General features: G+C 37.1%; 1 protein-coding gene across 1 annotated transcript; it reads left to right on the top strand.

Annotated features, from left to right (window-relative positions):
• The first annotated feature begins 10068 nt into the window (after positions 1 to 10068).
• On the top strand, positions 10069 to 14970 carry prdm8b (PR domain containing 8b). Its single transcript, XM_079872646.1, has 4 exons — positions 10069 to 10251; positions 12144 to 12368; positions 12594 to 12825; positions 13101 to 14970. The coding sequence occupies exons 2-4, from the start codon at positions 12147 to 12149 to the stop codon at positions 14351 to 14353; spliced, it is 1707 nt and encodes a 568-aa protein (XP_079728772.1). The 5' UTR covers positions 10069 to 10251; positions 12144 to 12146; the 3' UTR covers positions 14354 to 14970.
• The last annotated feature ends 4699 nt before the right edge of the window (positions 14971 to 19669 follow it).

The raw sequence follows: 19669 nt of genomic DNA, 5'->3' as shown, positions 1-19669 counted from the left end.
TTTGACGCTCAAGATTGTTTAAATTATTAATATCAGTAAAAAATGGTTGTGGAATGGTGATACATAGTTTTTGTGGTAACTGTGATGCATGTTTTCAGGGAAGTTTTTTTTTTTTTTCTTTTTCTTTTTTCAAAAGTACAGAATAATATACAAGTCTCAACTGTCTTACTTAAAGACAGCAAAATTTTACTGACCCCAGACTTTTAAATGGTAGTGTATATGTATACAAAATGTGATTAAACGGCATAACAGCCTACAATTATCAAATTCTGGCTTCTTTCATGTCTTTAAGTCATCTCACTCATCCTATGTTTATGGCAGAACACCAATAAGAGAGGTTGTAATTGCTTTTAAATTATTTCATAAAGAACCAAAAAACAAAATCAGAACCTCTTAATTCCAAAGCAAGCAGAGATGGACTATCTGATTGTCTAGCAATGTCTATCTAATTTTCTCCCAGCTTTTTAACAGCCCACTTAGAGCACGTGTCTCCCTTCTATGAGGTCACTTATCATTCATTAAATGACTCTGACACTAATAGACACCACGGATGTGGTACCTAAACAAGATTAAATATGAACACTTATGATACCAGTAAACTCAGGCCAATCTCTGCAATATTTAGCAGGACATTGAGCTGCACAGGCTCAACCCAAATTAACCTAATATAAAGCGCCACACTCTCTTCCGCTCTCTCATGGATGGTAGAATGGATGACATGCTTCAGTTGAACTTTTATAAGGCTCAGGACCAATCATTGACAAACACTGCAGTCAGTTACAGCTCGAGGAGTGTGGCAAGACTGTTCCCCATTCTTGTTAAATCATGCTTCTTTCAGGCTAAATTTATAGGAATTATTATTAGAGGTTGAGAGTTGGGTCTGCAACTGATTCTTTTACTTTGCAGTTAGTAATACATTGGGTCTGCAATTGATTCTAGCCAGTGCATGTTCTGGCCCTTAAAGCTAGAATAAATATATATATTTTTTTACTTTGCAATTACTAATACACTTTAGTTTTTACCAGTGTGCAAACTATTCTGTGACTTTGATCGAGGTGTGTATCCACAGACCCCTCACATATCCTCTGCTCATTGATATTTCGCCAGTTTGATGAACTTTTTTTCCTCAGTGCCACAATCTACTCCCAGAGCTGGGAAACAGAAATACAGAACACTGCCTCTGTGCCGTAAAACTCCCTCATAAACACTGGTGATCTGGGGGCCAGCCCGCAGAGTCCCACCATTCCGTGGGTTTGCTGACGGTCTTTGATTCACTCTGCCACAGTCGGCTCAGGCCACCAGGGTTTCAGAGGTAACCGGCTGTGCTGACAGCTTCTCCTCAAGGCATTTGCCATCAACTTACCATCTCACCCCTCTTCTGTAACATCAAACACACCTTCCTAAACACACACACACACACACACACACACACACACACACACACACAACAACAACATCAAATGTCAATACTCCTGAGTGTGCTGCTGTTATCGTGGCAGAGTTTCATTTATGGAGAACAACAGCTGCATTCCAGCCTTTAGTAGGCTCATAGGAAAATAGAAAAACAGTCCAAAATCACATAGCAATTAAGTAATATCACATGAGCTACACTCTCAGAAAAAAAGGTACAAAAGCTGTCACTGTGGCGGTACCTTTTCAAAAGGTACACTTTTGTACCTAAAGAGTGCATATTAGTCCCTCAAAGGTACATATTGATACCAAAAGTGTACATATTAGTACCTAAATGGTACATATTAGTACCCTTTTGAAGGGTACTGTCCCAGCAACAGCTTTTGTACCTTTTTTCTGAGAGTGTAGAGTGCTGTTGTTTTATATGCCTCCTCAAAAATCTCTTCGATATAGGAACATGCACACCGATAGTATATATAGGCCCATATATGAGTATCTGTCTGTGTGTGTGTGTGTGCGTGTGTGTGTGTGTGTGTGTGTGTGTGTGTGTGTGTGTGCGTGCGTGAGTGTGTGTGTGTGTGTGTATGGATGGATGGATGGATGGATGGATGTCACACACACACCTTTAAAGGTTTGGAATGATTATTTTAGTTATTGCCGTGGAAAATTCAGCTTTGCCAGGAATAAATTACATTTTAAAATATATGACAATAGAAAACAGTTCTTTAAAATTGTAATAATATTTCATAATAATACTGTTTATACTGTTGTTGTTGTTGTTTTTTAATCAAATAAATGCAGTTTTGGTAAGCATAAGACACTATATTTTTTAATTACAAAAACATTAAAACATTAAAAATGATTTCAAACTTTTGACTTTGCATATGCCCATTTTTCTTTCTTTCGTCCTTTAATTATTTCTTTCATTCTTTCAGCACCTCTCATTACTAAAGTGACCAATCAGAATGAATACAATGGAATGGAATGGATCCAAATGACACAACGTTGTTTGCTTTTTTACAGAATGAGGGTACAAACACATAGGCCCTATATGTGGTCAGAATTATTGGCACCACTGGTAAATATGATCAAAGATGGCTGTAAAAACAAATCTGCATTGCTTATTCTTTTGATCTTTCATTCAAAAAATGTGCAAAAATGTAACCTTTCATTGAAGTAAAATAATTGAAAGGGGGGGACCACATTATGAAATAAATGTTTTTCTCCAAGACACATTGGCCACTATTACTGCCATCCCTAGATTTTTTTACGAGTAAAATATCTCTGAAGTATACTCCCATTAATATTTACATTTTTTAGCACACCAGGGTGACTAGAAAAACATGAAATTGTCTATGACTTCTTGTTTCACAGGAGTATAAATATGAGGAAACACAAAGGCCAAATTCCCGTAATCATCCATCACAATGAGTAAAACCAAAGAACATAGTTCTGATGTGCAGCAAAATATTGTTGAACTTCACAAAATAGAAAGTGGCTGTAAGAAAATATAGCTAAAGAATTGATCATTTTGACCATCAGGGCAATAATTAAGAAGTTCCAATCAACTAAGGATGTTACGAATCTGCCAGGAAGAGGACAGGTGTCTATATTGTCTTAATGCAAGTTGAGGAGGAAAGTTTGAGTGGCCAAAGACTCTTCAAGGATCACAGATGGAGAATTGCAGAGATTAGTTGAGACTTGGGGGTCAGAAAGCCTAAAAAAAAAAAAAAATCAAACAACACCTACATCACCACATGTTGTTTAGGAGGGTTTCAAGAAAGATCCTCCTCGCTCATCCATAAACAAACTCCAGCATATTGTTATGGATTTTTTAATGAATAAAATAGTAAACTATCTTTTACACTAACCATGTTTCTAACATCTAAACCTTACTTCCCCTTTTAGGCCTAACAGTCCAACACTTTGAACAATGTTCTGTTCTTGTGTTATGGGAAATTCTGAAGTGCTGACGATGACAATAATGCCTTAAGTCATGAATTAGTCACGATGATCTTATTTGTTGTGTCTGTCTTTATCCTATTAAACCTGATGTATTATTCATTTTGGGTGAGATTTTCTGAGGAAATGCTCGAGAATTCCCCCGGCCACGGTTAAATATACTGCTTGATTTTTAATGTTGTGGATCTACTTTTTTGTTGGAGGTCCTGGACGTCTTGTTCAGATACATGGTATCATGGATTCTAGCAAATACCAACAGATAAAAAATCAAAACCTGACGCCTTCTGCTAGAAATCTTATAATGGGTTGTGGGTGGATCTTCCATCTGGACACTGATCCAAATCAAACATCAAAATCAACACAAAAATGTGTCACTGAGAACAAATTGTAGCTTCTGCCATGACCGTCCCAGTTCCCTGACCTGATGAGTGGAGTGAACTCAAGAGAAGAAGCACCAAAATGGATCTGTGAATCTGAAGGATCTGGAGAGATTCTGTATGGAGGAATGGTCTCTAATCTCGTGTCAGGTGATTTCCAAACTCATCAGGCATTATAGGAGAAAACTCAGAGCTGTTATCTTGGCAAAAGGTAAGGGTGCCAGCGTGTTTTGGAGAAAAACATTTATTTCATGATGCGATTTCTCTTCACCAACAATTTTTTATTGGTTCTAATAATATTAGTTTACATATCAGACTCACCCACTAATAAACAAGTTAATATTGAGTTACTTTTTCACCCGTTACTATATTTATGTTTTTCTCCGCAAAGAGTTCCACACAAAACCACAACAGTGTAGTTCCTGAATGAATCAGTGTATTTGAATTAATTGTGTGACTGAATAATTCAATAACTAACTCAAGAAGTCACTTTTCTGTGACTTTTGATACTGGCATATCAATGTAACTTGTGGAAAGAATCATTAAAAAGTCCCAACTGCTGACACACGAATAAAACAATGAAAAGTTCTAGCGCTGTTGGACTGTTTGTCAGAACTCTTGGAACACAATATGCTAGTAAAATTTTAGGGGAATACTATATAACAGTCAAGACTTTAGGACATGATATACTGTATAGCATCACTCTGTTATCCTGTCCATGATGGAGTGGCATGTGAAAGGCCTGTGTAAGAGAGAATCTGAAGGACTGCTGGGGCCAGGCCCAGTCCTTCGCCGCCAGACACGTGAGCTTTCCTCTTAGCGAAGAGAGGGTGAGCATATGCCCTAGGGCCGTCCAAAACCTGGAACATTAAAACTTGCCATGGTGGCTCAGCTCAGCCGTGAACCCTGAGCTAGTCTGGCAGCTTGGCTGCAAGGAAGGATCTGAAGCCTGGACGACTGGGCCTGCGGTCAGAGCCAGGGCTGGACTCACTGTCTTCTTGCACTATGAACAGGTATCATCGATTACAAACAGAATGTCCAAATCTCCATGAATTGTGTAGTGGCTAGACAGAGGTTTTTAACAGGGGCCATGGTGCAGATGATTTCAGCGTGGGAACACACATTAGAGGGACATTATCGAAAACTAACTTCTTGACATTCAACATTAGATTATTTTTTTTTAAATTGGGAAAATCTAATTACAAATATTAAAAAGATTAAAAAAGATTAAATTAAATTAAATTAAAATTAAATTGATATTAAATTTTTTTACAAATATTAAAAATATGAATATAAAAAAATACAAATTATCGATGTCAAACTTCCATTTTCAATTGTGCATGCTCATTTTCATTATTTTTATAAATAGATTTCCTGTATCAGCATCATCATAACAGTAACTCAAAGATACATTTTAAAAACACTCATTTTAATAACAGTTAAATGTAATCTTTTAAAAAAAATAAGTATCCATTTTTCAAACTGTACAATATAACATTGTGATGCATAAATGCACTTGTAGCATTTAAATTAATCGATTTTAGTATAGTGTTTTATTGTCAAAAAAATGAACTAAAAAAAGTATTATCTGCCGTACCATTTATCAGTTAACATATAAATAAATATTGGTTTATCAATATCTGAAAGTATTTAATTGTCAGTGAATCCTTATATTTAATTGAAACAATTCCAAAACTTTCTGAACATGGAAAAGCAAAACTTCATAATTTATATGCACATTACTCCTTTGGTTATCAGAGCAAAACAGTCTCACAAAAAGACATAAAAAGTCATTGATTTTGCCATCTCATACAAATTATTACAAGTTACTATAACAAATGACATGCTCCGAATACCAAAGCAATGTTTTCCCCTCAATTTCTCCTCCACTTCACAGCGAAGCTGAATGAACACAAAGGCTGAAGGGTCTAAACATTGAAAGGGAGGGTGAGTAAAATATGATTCTCCAGCACCAGTTTCTCCTCTTGCCCAAATCTTCTCTCCTCTAACACTTGCTAACTCACTCTTGATTGTGCTGTGGGAGATGCAGGAGGACATCAGTGCACTTGTCTGAGGAAATGAAGTCCCCCCTCCCCTCCCCCTTCTTCATCTCGCTCTCTCTGCACAGCCCTCGCTGTGTTTTTGGCAGTCACAACTGACCATCATGAGCCGCGGTGCCAATTTCAGTGAAAACTGGCACATATGGCAGCTGAAGTGCCATATGCCATAACAGAATATTTTTGGCGGTTTCCTCCATTTGTATAATCACTGGATCCGATATAAAAGTGGCTCATTATTAATTATTCCTTTTACCATTTTGTACCCCTTTAAAAGAACCATTTTATGCAAGTGCAGCTCTGAGAGTTCATATAAATTGGAGTATTTTGTCATTTACAAAGAGATTAAAGGAGATGGATTTGGGTTTCTACCTGTGAGTCTTCTGGAAGCCCTGGAAAAGCACCTGTGTGCGCATGATGAGAAAGAGACAGACAGAAAATGCTCAAATCTTCTTTCCCTCTGCTCTAAACACTCACATACCAAGACCATTGTTTTGTCTTCCTCTTTGCAGGGTTTAGACTCCTTCCTTTTCCTCTTCTGCCCTCCATTGGAAAGACCATGTTAAGTCTTCAGCTCAGTGCACTGGCCCAATAAACTTTCTTTATGTCTACTTACCTACCCATCTATGTTTCGATCTATGTATGTATCGAACTATGTATGTATGTATGTTTGTATGTATGTATGTATGCATGTATGTATGTATGTATGTATAGGCTATGTATGTATGTATGTATGTATGTATGTATGTATGTATGTATGTATGTATGTATGCATGCATGTATGTATGTCTATCTATCTATTTGTCCATCCATCCTCTTGGTTTTACATTTAAGTAACAACCATTATAAAATGTTGCATTATTTTTGATAACGTATACCTGCATTAAACGTACTTTCACTGACACTGCAGTAGAAATGAACAGTCGGGAGCTTTGTATTTATATTGTAAAATATTGTAAGTAATATAGTTTAAATCTGTGTTCTCTTGCCAATATGATAATGTCACTGGATAAATATGAGTCTTGTCCCTCCATCAGTTGATCCCTATTGTTATCATGATGCAGTATATGTTGTCATCCTTAAGCTCCTGCAAGAAAATCAGCACAACAGCTGAATTGCTAAATAAAAAAAACAGACCCCTGTAAATTTTAATTATGCTCTGACTTACATCTGTTTGTAGTATGTTAATATTTCTCCTTCTAATAAAATCATATCATTCTAGGTTAGTGCACGGCTTGTCTGTCCAGAATAGAGTTGTTCTTAATCCCTCAGCAGCTTATAGTTCAAGACCACAATCTTTCTTTTCTCCTTCTTAAACACTGGATTATTTTCTTATAATCAGATAGACTGTTAATACAAAAGAATATCTTAAACTCTTTCAAGTCCCTGTTAATATTTAATAAAACGTCTTTGTGACAAAAACCTTGTTTAACATCAGGGTCATGTTGCGCTGACAAATGGCATCAAAGTGCTACAATTAGCCTCCGTACGAGCACGCCACAGAGAAATCTGCTCCGCGTTGTACTGAGACGGTAAAGCAATGCTATTAACAGGGGCTATATGTTTTAGGACAATAAAAGAGGAGAAGGGGAGATTAATTCTGTCCACCGAACAGCCTCTGCCAGCCACCATGAACCTGCAGTTCATGAGCTAAGCAGATGGCTACTGATTGAGCAAGCTTTCAGAACACTCTATGGGAAAAAAAAAAAGTCCTTATCATGCTTGGCTGGACAAGTGTTTGGGGCAAGAACAGATTTAAGGTTAATACTGTGCAAATCTCTATATGTCAAAGGCCTCAGCACAAAATAAAAATTGCACAGGGAAGGGTGGGACAAGTCCCATAATTTGAAATGTATAATGTAAATTGCACTAAATATTGTATCAGTGGTAAAGAGCCTGGAAAAGAATCAGATATGTGAAAGAAATACAAAAAGTAATTATTATGGAAAAGAAAAAAAAACATTTTACAAGAAAAACTGTGCTTTGTGTAATGCAAAAACAATTTACCATATCAATCTGAATTGGATACACTTGATGCACTGTTGATATTTGAGTTATTCTTTTGTAATTTGCCATGAAGATCTCTAAATTGGGAGAGAATGGTGTTACAATAACATTTTATTTCCGTTTAGTCCTCTCTTTATCAGTGTAAAGGACAACATATGTTAAAATAGCCTAATAATAATAATAATTCACTCAGTTGTAAATTATGGAGATTTATTTGAAAGAACTTACTTGTTCTTTCAAGTAAACAAAACAATACTTGTTGATGGCCAAAAACAGATAGACATCTTCAGTTAAAGAAACTGTTACATGCTATGCATTGAGATGATTTAAAACTCCAGCCTTCTGGACTCAGAACAAGCTGAAGAATCAGTTAAATCAGTTATACTTTCTTGATTCTGTCATCCACTTAACCAGGTTACCTGCCCAAAACTGAAAGCACTTTGGTGGTTATTTGCCATTGTATTTCACAAAGACCTCCAAAAAGGTCTTCATATGGCAGCAACACATGCATTTATCTTCTGATAAAAGAGATACAAACCACAAGCTAAATCTGTCTTATGTGACAATTTATTAATTCTCTCAATCAAGGTTTTGAGCTGGACGCCATCCAATGTCAAAAAAACGACAAATCTATTGATTTGTTGAGCTTATTAAATCTTCAGACTGATTAATGTTATATCGCCATATCGGTTAAAAACCTATAGCATACCGGCTCAATGTGTTGACAGAAACTCTAGTGTGTGCATTTGGCTGGCTGAAATACTCACTGCTATCTCCCACAGATGCTAATACAGACATCAGAATAAAGTCGTGCTGAGGTCAGGCTGAGCACGCGGAGCTCTCGCGCTGCTCTCCTTGAGATGGAGCGCCACAGCAGGTGAGCACGCGACAAGCCTCCGCGCTCATGAGCCGCATCTATCTCCACACATGCCGATAAGTATCAATCGAGTATTTTGCTAACTGTCAGTAGGCGAACCATCACCGAGAAAAGTAATAGTTAGCCTAATACAACGACATAATTTAGAGCTGGATCACGTTGCAAGCGGCGACAAGTTGCATGGCTCTATTTAAACGTCCAAGCGAAGACTGCAGTCCCTGCATATTAAGGAAGCTGTGTGACAAAACTCACACAGCTGACTCAGTGAACATCAACAGCAACTCAGAGTTACACGGAGAAACTTTTTCTTGGTCATTTTGGTACTGGCACGTTCATGAAATCAGCAGGCCTGTAGGTAAAGCAGAGCAAACGAAATTAGGCTATTTATAACCTTCTTAAAAAGTAGCTATTTTAACAGAAAAAAATGCTACATAAAGTGTGTTAATCGGATAAGTTAACTTATAATGTTTTAAAAGAAATACATGCTTTTAATTTTAATTTTTTTTTTGACAATTTAAATATAAATAAAAGACATAGGCTACATGTACAATGTAGGGCTAATAAAATACAATTGTATTTTGCTTAGGAGACAAATTATATTTATTAAAGCAAAGCATATATTTTTACAGTAAAATGATGTTAAAACGGTGTCTTATAATTTACGGAAAGTGCTCGAACCATAACATTTGTTTTGGATTTTATTTTAAAAGTTACTGGAGTTGAAGCGTTTTATGTGTTGTTTAGTTCATCTTTGCTTTATTTTACCCTGATGGTGTTTGTGTGGGTAGCCTAATACTGGGCTCTGTCTTTGTTATTATTGGCCACAGTAGAAGTCATCATGTGACCTTCCTTTGTGTTATTATCAGTAGCCTACATGTAACAGTAACAGAAAGATGGCCCACATAGGTTTGTAGCCTACATCATGTCATTTAACGACTTATAGGCTAGCTACTGTTGACTGTAGGCTTAATTACAATCATCAAAATGCTATCCCGCGTAATGCATAACATCGCTACTGTACTTTTACAGGAAAGGTCTGCAACAACAATTTCCATTTTTGACCATAAATGTAACAACATTTTACAATGTACATGTAAAAACAGCATAATAAGCATTATCTATTGAATATTATTCAAACATTAAAATTCATTTAAAAAATATGTGAGTGTTCTTTGAAAATATAACAGATTAATGAAATATTCAGCAAATTCGCATCTGACAGCATGCACTTGACAACGTTTCAGCATAAGCACTCTGCATCTACTAACTGTCGGCGACCGAAGAGTTAAAGGGAGGAGACGAAGCGTGTCACGCCTCATTGGGCAGATTATGTGCAGCAAACAAAAAGTGTGTATGTGGGTGCCACTCAGTCAGTCTATCGGCCCCATCTGCACGCCTCTCCGCGCTCGCGAATCATAAGACGGTCGGCAACACTGTCACTTTCAACCGACGGGGAAATGTACTGACTGCACGGACTTCACTGGACACGCTGAATAGCCTACTTGAAGATATATTGACGGCAATTTCAAAACCTTGTGGATTATTTTACCCTAGAACCACGGTGAGTAATGACAATTTTGCAATAAAAACAACCGGAGGCTAGTAGCCTAATACATGGGGGCTACGCAGAGCTCAAACAGCATCCTCGCAACCGAAAGCTCGCAGATGGTAGACGGAAAGTCATTGAATCAGGGAAACTGGTTACACATCATAAAGTCGTAAAGTTGGAATAACAACAAGACCGTAGATAAAAAGCGCAATAAATTTCAGCCTGAAACATGAGGTCAATGGGTTCCGTCTCCTCTATTTTAGAAATGCGCATATATTCGTGGGTCTATTATAGTATTTAGTTGAAATGCATATTCAGTGGATCCTTTGTGTGATTCTCAGGAGAGTGAGAGTGGGACCTCACAGCTACAAAAGGAGAGAATCGTGAAAGGAAGGGCAAAATTCACACTAAGGCTTTTTATGGATGAAGGGAACTTTTAGCATTTGTGTCCTGATAATACAATCAAGAGCCGGACGTGACCGTTTGAAATAGCATCTTCATAATAAATAAAAATGGTAATTTAAACGTTTTGCAGAAATATAGCCTATAGGTTACGACATATTTCATATAGACTAACGTTTTTATACTATTTTTGTATTACGTGCGCCAGTGTCGGCTTATGTGCGCTATAGCCTAAATGTAGCCTATGTAAAATAAAATAAAAAACGGGCTTTTTTTATAACAGCACCCTGTACCTCTCAGCTGAAAATCTGTAAACGAATTTGTAAATTGTGATTTATAAAGATGTTTTTTAATAAACGTGTCTGGAAAGGAGTTGCAATATTTAACACATTTCGTGCTCACAGTTTAGTTTTACCATCAGCTTTACTGCAGTAGCAATATTTTCCTTCACTCTTGTCGTCATAAAGAATTTTTCATTGTATTTTAAAAATATATATTTTTAACCTCATCAAAAAGCTGATGAATCATGGAAAATCACAGAAATATGCCGTAGGCTACTGTTACAATTATAATAAACGATTTAAAAAGACACGAACAAAATGGAAATGGATTATAGACAAATATAATATTTACACACTTTTTTTAAGTACTGCTAAAACCCCTCTTGTGTACAAGTTACAAGAGTAAACTGCAATTCACGAGTAAAATACTGTACTACAGATTTACCTCATTTGTAAGTGCATTAAGGGTTTGGAGAAGAAAAATAATTAACTCCGCGTGCTGCCTTAATTAAAGTCTCAGAAGGAAAGTGGTGGATTATGGTAATGAGACATACGTTCATTCTTGTAAAAAGGAGCTAAAGGTTAGCTGACATGAAAACAGTGATGTTGACAGTGCCACTGAATCCATTCGATATGGTCACCGATTGTAAATAGACCAACCGGTCTCATAAGGCCAGATTTTCCTTGTCAAAGCCATGTCAAATATTTTCGAATACGCATTGAGAGTTATTAATAATACGGTCACAGTCATGCGTTTGAATCGAATTAATGCATTGTAAGAAATATACATCCTCCCCCTTTTCTTGGATTAGCTACTTATATTTTCTGTCTTCTTTTACAGAATTAATTAAAAACTCCTTTAATTCTACATTGCTTACATTTTATAAAATACATTAGGCTAAATAACATACAATGTATTAGGCTACATCATATCAACAAAATAGGCCTACTTTAAGCTTTTTTTCAGACACATAGGTCCACATCAGTACATTTATATTTAGTTATCAATCGAATAGAATTAGCTTTTAAAAAGAAAGAAAGAAAAAAGACACTGGCCTAAATGTAAAGTAAAGCCAACTGCGTGTTGAAAGGTTTTGTTATTCACTTTCTGTTTGGAAATGGAAAATTAAATATTTAAAACAATTCACAGACCTTATATAATACAAATATAATATCTGTTGTATTTATTCCCATTTAATTCACTGACATTTTGTCTTACAGCAAATGATGGAGGAATCCAGTTCGCACAGACTTGCCTGGGATGGAGACGCGAAAGCGATGCAGCAGTGTTTAACGGATATATTTACCAGCGTCTACACAACCTGTGACATTCCGGAAAATGCCATTTTTGGCCCATGTGTTCTGAGTCACACTTCACTGTATGACAGCATCGCCTTTATCGCTCTGAAGTCCACAGACAAACGAACGGCGCCTTACATCTTCAGGGTATAGTCACTGTTTATTTCAATTCCAACAAGTCGAGTGTTTGAAATGTACATTTATGTAAGCCATATAGGCTTAATAGTTTGCTAACTTTCGCTACACCACACTATTTATTTCGCCTTTACTAAATTGGGTTAGAGGAATTGTATTCTTTGCAATTAATTACTGATTGGCTATATTTGAACGATTGGTCCGATGTTCTAAGCGCTTTACTGGTACCGGACACAGGTGGACACGTCAGCTGCCAACAGCTCCTCAGAAGGCCTGATGTGGCTGAGGCTGGTCCAGTCGGCGAGAGACAGAGATGAACAGAACCTAGAGGCCTATGTGAAGAACGGCCAACTATTCTACAGGTCACTGAGGAGAATAGAGAAAGACGAAGAGCTGCTGGTGTGGTATGGCAAGGATCTCATTGAGCTGCTGCTCCTGAGCTCAGGCAGAAATCAAGTGAAAAATAAAGGTACACTTTGAAATTCAATTGCGCTATATTTTGGTCAAAAATAGAAGTTGGTTGTGTTTGGATAATTAATATAGAGTTATGAAAGGTTTTTAAAAATGTATAGCCTACTTGTCAATCATTTATAAATATATATATATTTTTTTTTTCTAAATTATGTCTTAATAAAATGATGCATTACAAAATTCATATCATCATTATGTACCTGTTTAAGGACACTTTTTCTAAAAATGTCTCTTTTCTTTTTCTCTTCTCCTCCCACCAATTATGTGTTTCAGGAACGTCACCCTTTTTGTGCCCGGACTGTAGCCAGCGTTTCCAGTTCGAATTTCCCTTTTTGGCTCATCTGAGATTCCGCTGCACTAAGAGACTACAAGGCATGGCCAGCCCAGAAGAGGAGGCCAAGGATGCCAGTGACCAGGCTAGTCTACCCCCTGCCAGGTCCAGTCCCAAACTGGGCCGATCTGATGGCTTCTCAAATCCACAGGACGGAAAGCCATCCACAGACTTCCATAATCTGGCCAGGGACATGGAGAAAAACAGAACCAGTCCGCCGAGCGACAAAGAGGCCGAGATCCTGAGTGAGAACTCTGGAAAGCGCAAGTTCTCTGACATGGAGGACAGCAGGAAAAGTGGATTATCTCAGCCTCTCAAATCCAAAGAGGAGTTGGCCAACTCGGCTCAGCACTACCGTGGAGCGTACGGTCTGGACGAGAGCAGGCGGGCTTTTTCTCCCTCTATTTCAGAGTCGACGGAAACCAAGAGGAGCGCCTTTACAGAGGTCAAGAAGTCACCTCAGGGCTTGAAGCACAGCGGCAAAAACTCCAGCTCCAACTCAGAGAACAAGGAGGCTGGCCGGCCCAGCAGCAACCCGGCTGAAAAGCACCTGAACATCAGACAGGTTCTCAGCGAGACTCAGCCCCCACAGTCCCGAATGGAGACCTCGTCAATTGGCAGTGCTTTCACTTCGGTGCCCCAGCAGGGTGGTGGAGGCTCGGAGAGAAAGAGTGCCTTTAGCCAGCCGTCTCGCACCTTCTCGCAGATATCACCTCTTGTCATGGCACCCAAGCTTCTGCCGGCGGTGGACTGCCATCCTGTAGTGGGCGACACCGTCTCCTCCAGTAGACTCTACCAGGCGGACCACCTTGCCGCGAAGCTCCATGGCTCAGAACTAGGCAGCAACTGCCCCGTGCCGGGTGGCATTGCAAAACAGAACCCTTTCCTGTACACCACAGCTTTCTGGCCCAAGACCTCAGGCCCCATCCAGCTGCAAATGCCCTCTGCTCTTACACTCCTGCCCCCTTCATTCACTTCCCTTTGTCTGCCTGCCCAGAACTGGTGTGCCAAATGCAATGCCTCCTTCCGCATGACCTCTGACCTGGTCTACCACATGCGCTCGCACCACAAAAAGGAGTTTGCCATGGAACCTCTTATTAAAAGAAGGAGAGAAGAAAAGTTAAAGTGTCCAATCTGTAATGAGTCTTTCAGGGAGCGGCACCACCTTTCCCGGCACATGACCTCTCACAACTGAATTTTTGAGGATTTATTCTTTTCTTTCTTTCTTTCCTCCTTTATTTCTTTTTTCCTTGCAACTTTTAAATCAAAATGGAATATGGTTAATCTGGAGGAGTAATGCCAACACGTTTGCTCTCGTTTTAAAAAAGACATTACTGTTTTGATTTCTCCAAATGTCATGTTTTTGTGTATGACGATGCATTTTCACTTAAAAACCTAAAATCTATTTATTATATGAAGCACTTATTATTTGAAAAAAAGGGACAGTAATAATGTAAGTGTACTTTGAATTTTGTATATATTTAATGTATAATGTATATAAATTAATTAAGATGCAGATCATTTCATTGAGAGTTATTCAATGACATGTTATGTCTATATGCATAAGGATATTGAACATTGGGAACATGATGTTGAAGTGTATTTAAGAGTGCATGTAAATTATAGTTATTGGTATAAGATGCAGTCTATTCGAAACAATGTAAATACTTGTTTTGTTTGAATACAAAGTGTAATATTTTGTGTCTGTGAGGAATAGATTCAGTGTTTCTTCCTTTTGCTGAAATTTACTATTTGATAGTTTATCTAATCATGTTGAATGCTTTGACAATAAAATAGCTTTATTTTCACCTGACTATGTGATCAATTCTGCCTGTCTGTAAAATGACAGAAAAAAATATTGCAAATACATAAAAGAGTAGGCTGACCCTCTAAAAAAAAAAAAGAGGAGTGCAGAGGGATGCTGTTTACAGTTCTGGGTAGTTTCCTTTCAAACGAGCCATAATTCACACACACTAGCCTATACTATCGCGTATACGCACATGTCCTGGTTAGGCTTCTACTGTTTCGACACTCATCCTTAAAGTGAGTTTGTTTGTTTTTCACAAAGAACTGGTCTTGAATAAATTAGCAACTTTGTAGATAAGCGGCATTCTAACGCTTATATCGTGGGCCTATAATCACCTGTAATAGCCTACGTACTCTAAAGGAATTAGTGTAGCCTAGTCTGATTCGACACTCAAAATATTTGTGGGGAAATCCACAAAAAAGAACAAAATACAAATAAAAAAAAGCAAAATAAAAACATAAAATACATTTAAAAAAAATACATTTGTCTAAAAAATTTCTAAGAAATATAAAGTGACACTGCGAGTAGCCTATATAGGCTACTATGGCTAAGGGAAACCAAACTTTGATATAGTTTATTATAATAACAATACCAGCAACAACAGTGATGATGATGATGATAATGATAATAACAATAATGTGCATAATAATAATAATAATAATTATTATTATTATTATTATTTAAATCAAGTAACATTTTCACTAAAACTATGAATTAAAATCTAAAATAGCGTGACACCTCCGAGAAACCCGATCGTCATCGTATTTTAATTCTTATACAATAGGCTACATAGCAAACTAAATAAATAAATAAGCGGAAAAACGGCTGCTATGTTAAACAAGCGCGCTCTTTGTTTTCAAACGACTTGCGGTTTGTGACCGCGACAATAGCATAAATTAAAAGTGTTAATTGTTTCGCTTAATTCACATTTGTGCTCATCATTCTGTAAAGTGCGCGCTTCAGGAAATTAAGATAAGAGTATAGGCTAAACAGTACTAGCCTACTAATTCCATTAGCTCATATTAAAAACACTATAGTCTTAAGAAACTACAGAAATGGACTCAGTTCAACAAATATCCTACAATGAAACAAGAGCCTCGAATGTAATTTTACATAGGCCTACTGTATAAAAGAAAAAATACAAACGCGCTCTAATGAAACCATATAATCTCGATTTAGAAATGTATTAGGCCTACATATCTATCAAATGGGCAACAAGTATGACAATATAAAACATAAGGATTACAAAGCAATGCCAATTTATAGTCTACCTGTTACAATCAACTTGATTTGCAATTATTATTTTTCCTTAATAAAACACCATATGATTGTTTCTTAGATTTGTATATTTATATGTCTTTGTCAAATATATATTAATATTAGAACTTGTATTGTGGGGCTTGAAACCAAGGAGCTAAGAGGGAGATACAAGCTGTTAAAATAGCTCAACAGTGACACCAAGCTCTTATAATGAACATTTCAACCAAATCAGGATTTTTTACAAATGAATTGTGCATTGCAGAGTCTTAGTCTGCCACCTAATGGTCGACAGAGTTCAAACATGTCCAAATCAATGTTATTTTAAAATAACTAATAATATAATTAGAATAAAATAATACAATTAAATAATGTATATAAAGTGACCTTCAGAAAAAAATAAATAAACACACATACACACACACACACACACACACACAAAATAAACAAACTATTAGCAGGCGCTGAACTTTGATTCAGTGTGATTGCAATTTAATAGTTGGACCTAAAAAAACGAACCTTTCCCAATCATAAAACATCAAAGAATAAAGTCCAGAAAATGAGGTAATGGCCTGGGAGATGATGATAGGCACTTATATTTGGGGGAGATATTTATTGCCTGACCCATGTTTTGTGACTGGAGTCATCTGTTACGTCATAATCTCCAGTTACATTTGTCACGGTATCACTCAGCACCTCTCGGTCAGGCTCAGTTTATACCCCTCTCACATGTGGCCAATGTGGTCACCCTTGGCTAACCTAGCTGGCCCGCTTCTCATACTTGACGTGTGATTGTGTCCTATGCTAAACTGCTCTTCTCTGCATCTGTCTCTTCCCTTCATCTTCCTGTTGTTCTGTAATATCTTGGCAAAGGGGCCCTTGCATCAAAATAGATCTGTGTGAAACACACCAATCTCAAACAGTATGCGAGTGATGTATTTATAGATTATTCACACTAACGATGCAGTGATATCCGAGATCATGACGAGAAAGCAAAATGCATGATTTATAACTGCTGATTTCCTGTTTGCATTCCTCCAAAGAATAACCGATAGGCCACCCTGTGTAATTTTGCAAATCTTACCAAATAAATATATTTTTATATAAAATGATCTTGCTGCAAAAAATATTGTGTAGTATACAAAAAAAATCGGCCTAACAACAAGAACACAGCAACAATATTAAAGTAACCATGAAAATTCACTCCATTTTTTTATGGAATATTACAGCGTTGAAAACAAATGGTGTAGAAACAATTGCTAGTAAATTTCACAAATAATTACAAAGAAATAGCAAGTAACTCATTAAATTAACCTTGAAAAGTAGAAAGACTGAAACAGTATTTTACAATCCAATTATCTTTATTTTATGTACAATTTTTTTTTTTTTTTTTTTTTTTACAATGAAAGTTTATTAGAAATTCCCAATTTCGTCCTATATTTTTTTCTTGTTCGAGAAGCTGTTTTACTCGAATATATAGGCCACAATAGGGAAGAAAAGTTGATTGCATTATTTGTTTCATGCAGACTTCAATACTTCCATAAATTAGTCAGTGGTTTGACACGAGAAGTGTGAAAGTTTACGAGTGATCTGATACTCAATGTTGCCATAGAAGACGGCGAATATTGGGAAATATTAGACCGCTGAATGCTATGATCGAGTAAGAGTCAAATATTCCATAATGTGGTGCAATATATATTTATTTGTTTGTTTGAACATCTAATTTGTCTTTAACAGTTTATTCTATTTTAAAAAGCCTGTTTAGTCCATGGATTGTGCCATAGGCCTACCGTTGGTTGAATCTATCTAAATGAACAAGCACTACACAACAGCCTGCTTAAGTTATTTTGAAGCAGCACGCATTCAATCTTCCTCCGCGCTGACATGGACAAATTTACACTTAGCGTTCACTTCAAAGATGAACAGATTCACTTTATAGACATGCTTTTGCACTTAGCATGATCTCTGTCCTCCTCAACTGTTGTACCTGTCTTCTGTGTGTCTGCCTTACAAATTCTAAGCATTGCTGAGAGTAATAGAAAATCTGAGAGCAGGCGAGTATTTAAACTGCACCTGTCTCTCCTCTTCAAACTTCTGTCCTTCATGGGTCATACACTAAATCTACAAGTAAAGAGAAACAGATTATCAATTGATTTAAGGCATCTCGAGATCTTCTGCTGATTCTTTTTACTTGCTTATATACCTTAAATATTTAGTTTTAGGGTATTTTAACCAACAATCGTATAATATCAAACACATTTTTTGATATTAATGGATGATTCACTCACAAATATATTTCATGAAAGAATCATTGTAATACTTTTCAATAAAACTCACGTTAGTTCATGCATTAACTAGGATTAGGATTAGGACAAGTTAATTTAATTTGTCACACTTTAGATTAGGGTCCGATTCTCACTATTAACTATGACTTTTGCCTCAAACTCCTTATTACTGCTTATTAATAGTTAGTAAGGTAGTTGTTAAGTTTAGGTAATGGGTAGGATTAAGGGATGTAGATATGGTCATGCAGAAAAAGGCGTTTTATAAGTACTAATAAACAGCCAATATCCTAGTAATACACATGCTAATAAGCAACTTTATTAGTGAGAATTGGACCCTAATCTAAAGTGTTACCCATTTTTTGCCTTACACCGAGAAAGAAAGTCAGGTCAACAACATGACTAAACAATGATAGAATTTTCATTTTGGGGCAAACTATTTCTTTAAGTGCATTGCTTATGTCTTTGACGCTTATGGGCCAAAAACCTTTTTTTAGAAGTAGATTTTGCATGCATGAAATCAAAGCAAACCGCTCTTGTTCACATTCCATAGTTACAGTTATACTGAGCACACAGGTGTCAGTAGCTCAGTCGCTAACAATGTCAGACACAGCTGTTGTTCACTCTGCTAAGGCTACGGGGTGAACCGCAATCAAACATAAATTATGCAACCGGACAAAAGATGTACCAGTCATTCATGCACTGTTAATGCAGACACCAGCACCATCACGTTGTCGTTGTTGGGTCATGCCAGGTCATTAACTGGAACAAGCTGTATGCTTTACTAAAGCAGTGTACAGGTCACACATTTTATCTTGACTACCACCAGGTTTGTTGTTGTTTCTTGCTCTGGACCATTTGTCACAGTGAGTGCACATGGGTGCTGTTCTCAGAGAGAGGCCGCTTTAAGCACGGAGGTAAAATATAGGCCTTCGGAAAGCCACTGTAAACCTATACGGAACTAATCTTTCAACGCTGTGCAGACATTTTGAGTGTCCAGCTCTGATTACTGTGCCTTGAGCCAGAGCAGTCAGGTAGGCCCGAAGGTGGATTGATGCCACGGGAAGTGCACAGGAAACTCCATGTTGATTGGTGAGAGGGAGAAAATGGTAACTGTTTGTTGGTTTTACTAGATAGGAATAAGAACGAGAGAGGGAAAAGAAGG

Source organism: Squalius cephalus (genome assembly GCF_949319135.1).
Source record: "Squalius cephalus genome assembly, chromosome: 5".
Lineage (NCBI taxonomy): Eukaryota > Metazoa > Chordata > Actinopteri > Cypriniformes > Leuciscidae > Squalius > Squalius cephalus.
Note: the sequence above shows the minus strand (reverse complement) of the source record. Positions and strands in the feature narration are given on the sequence as shown.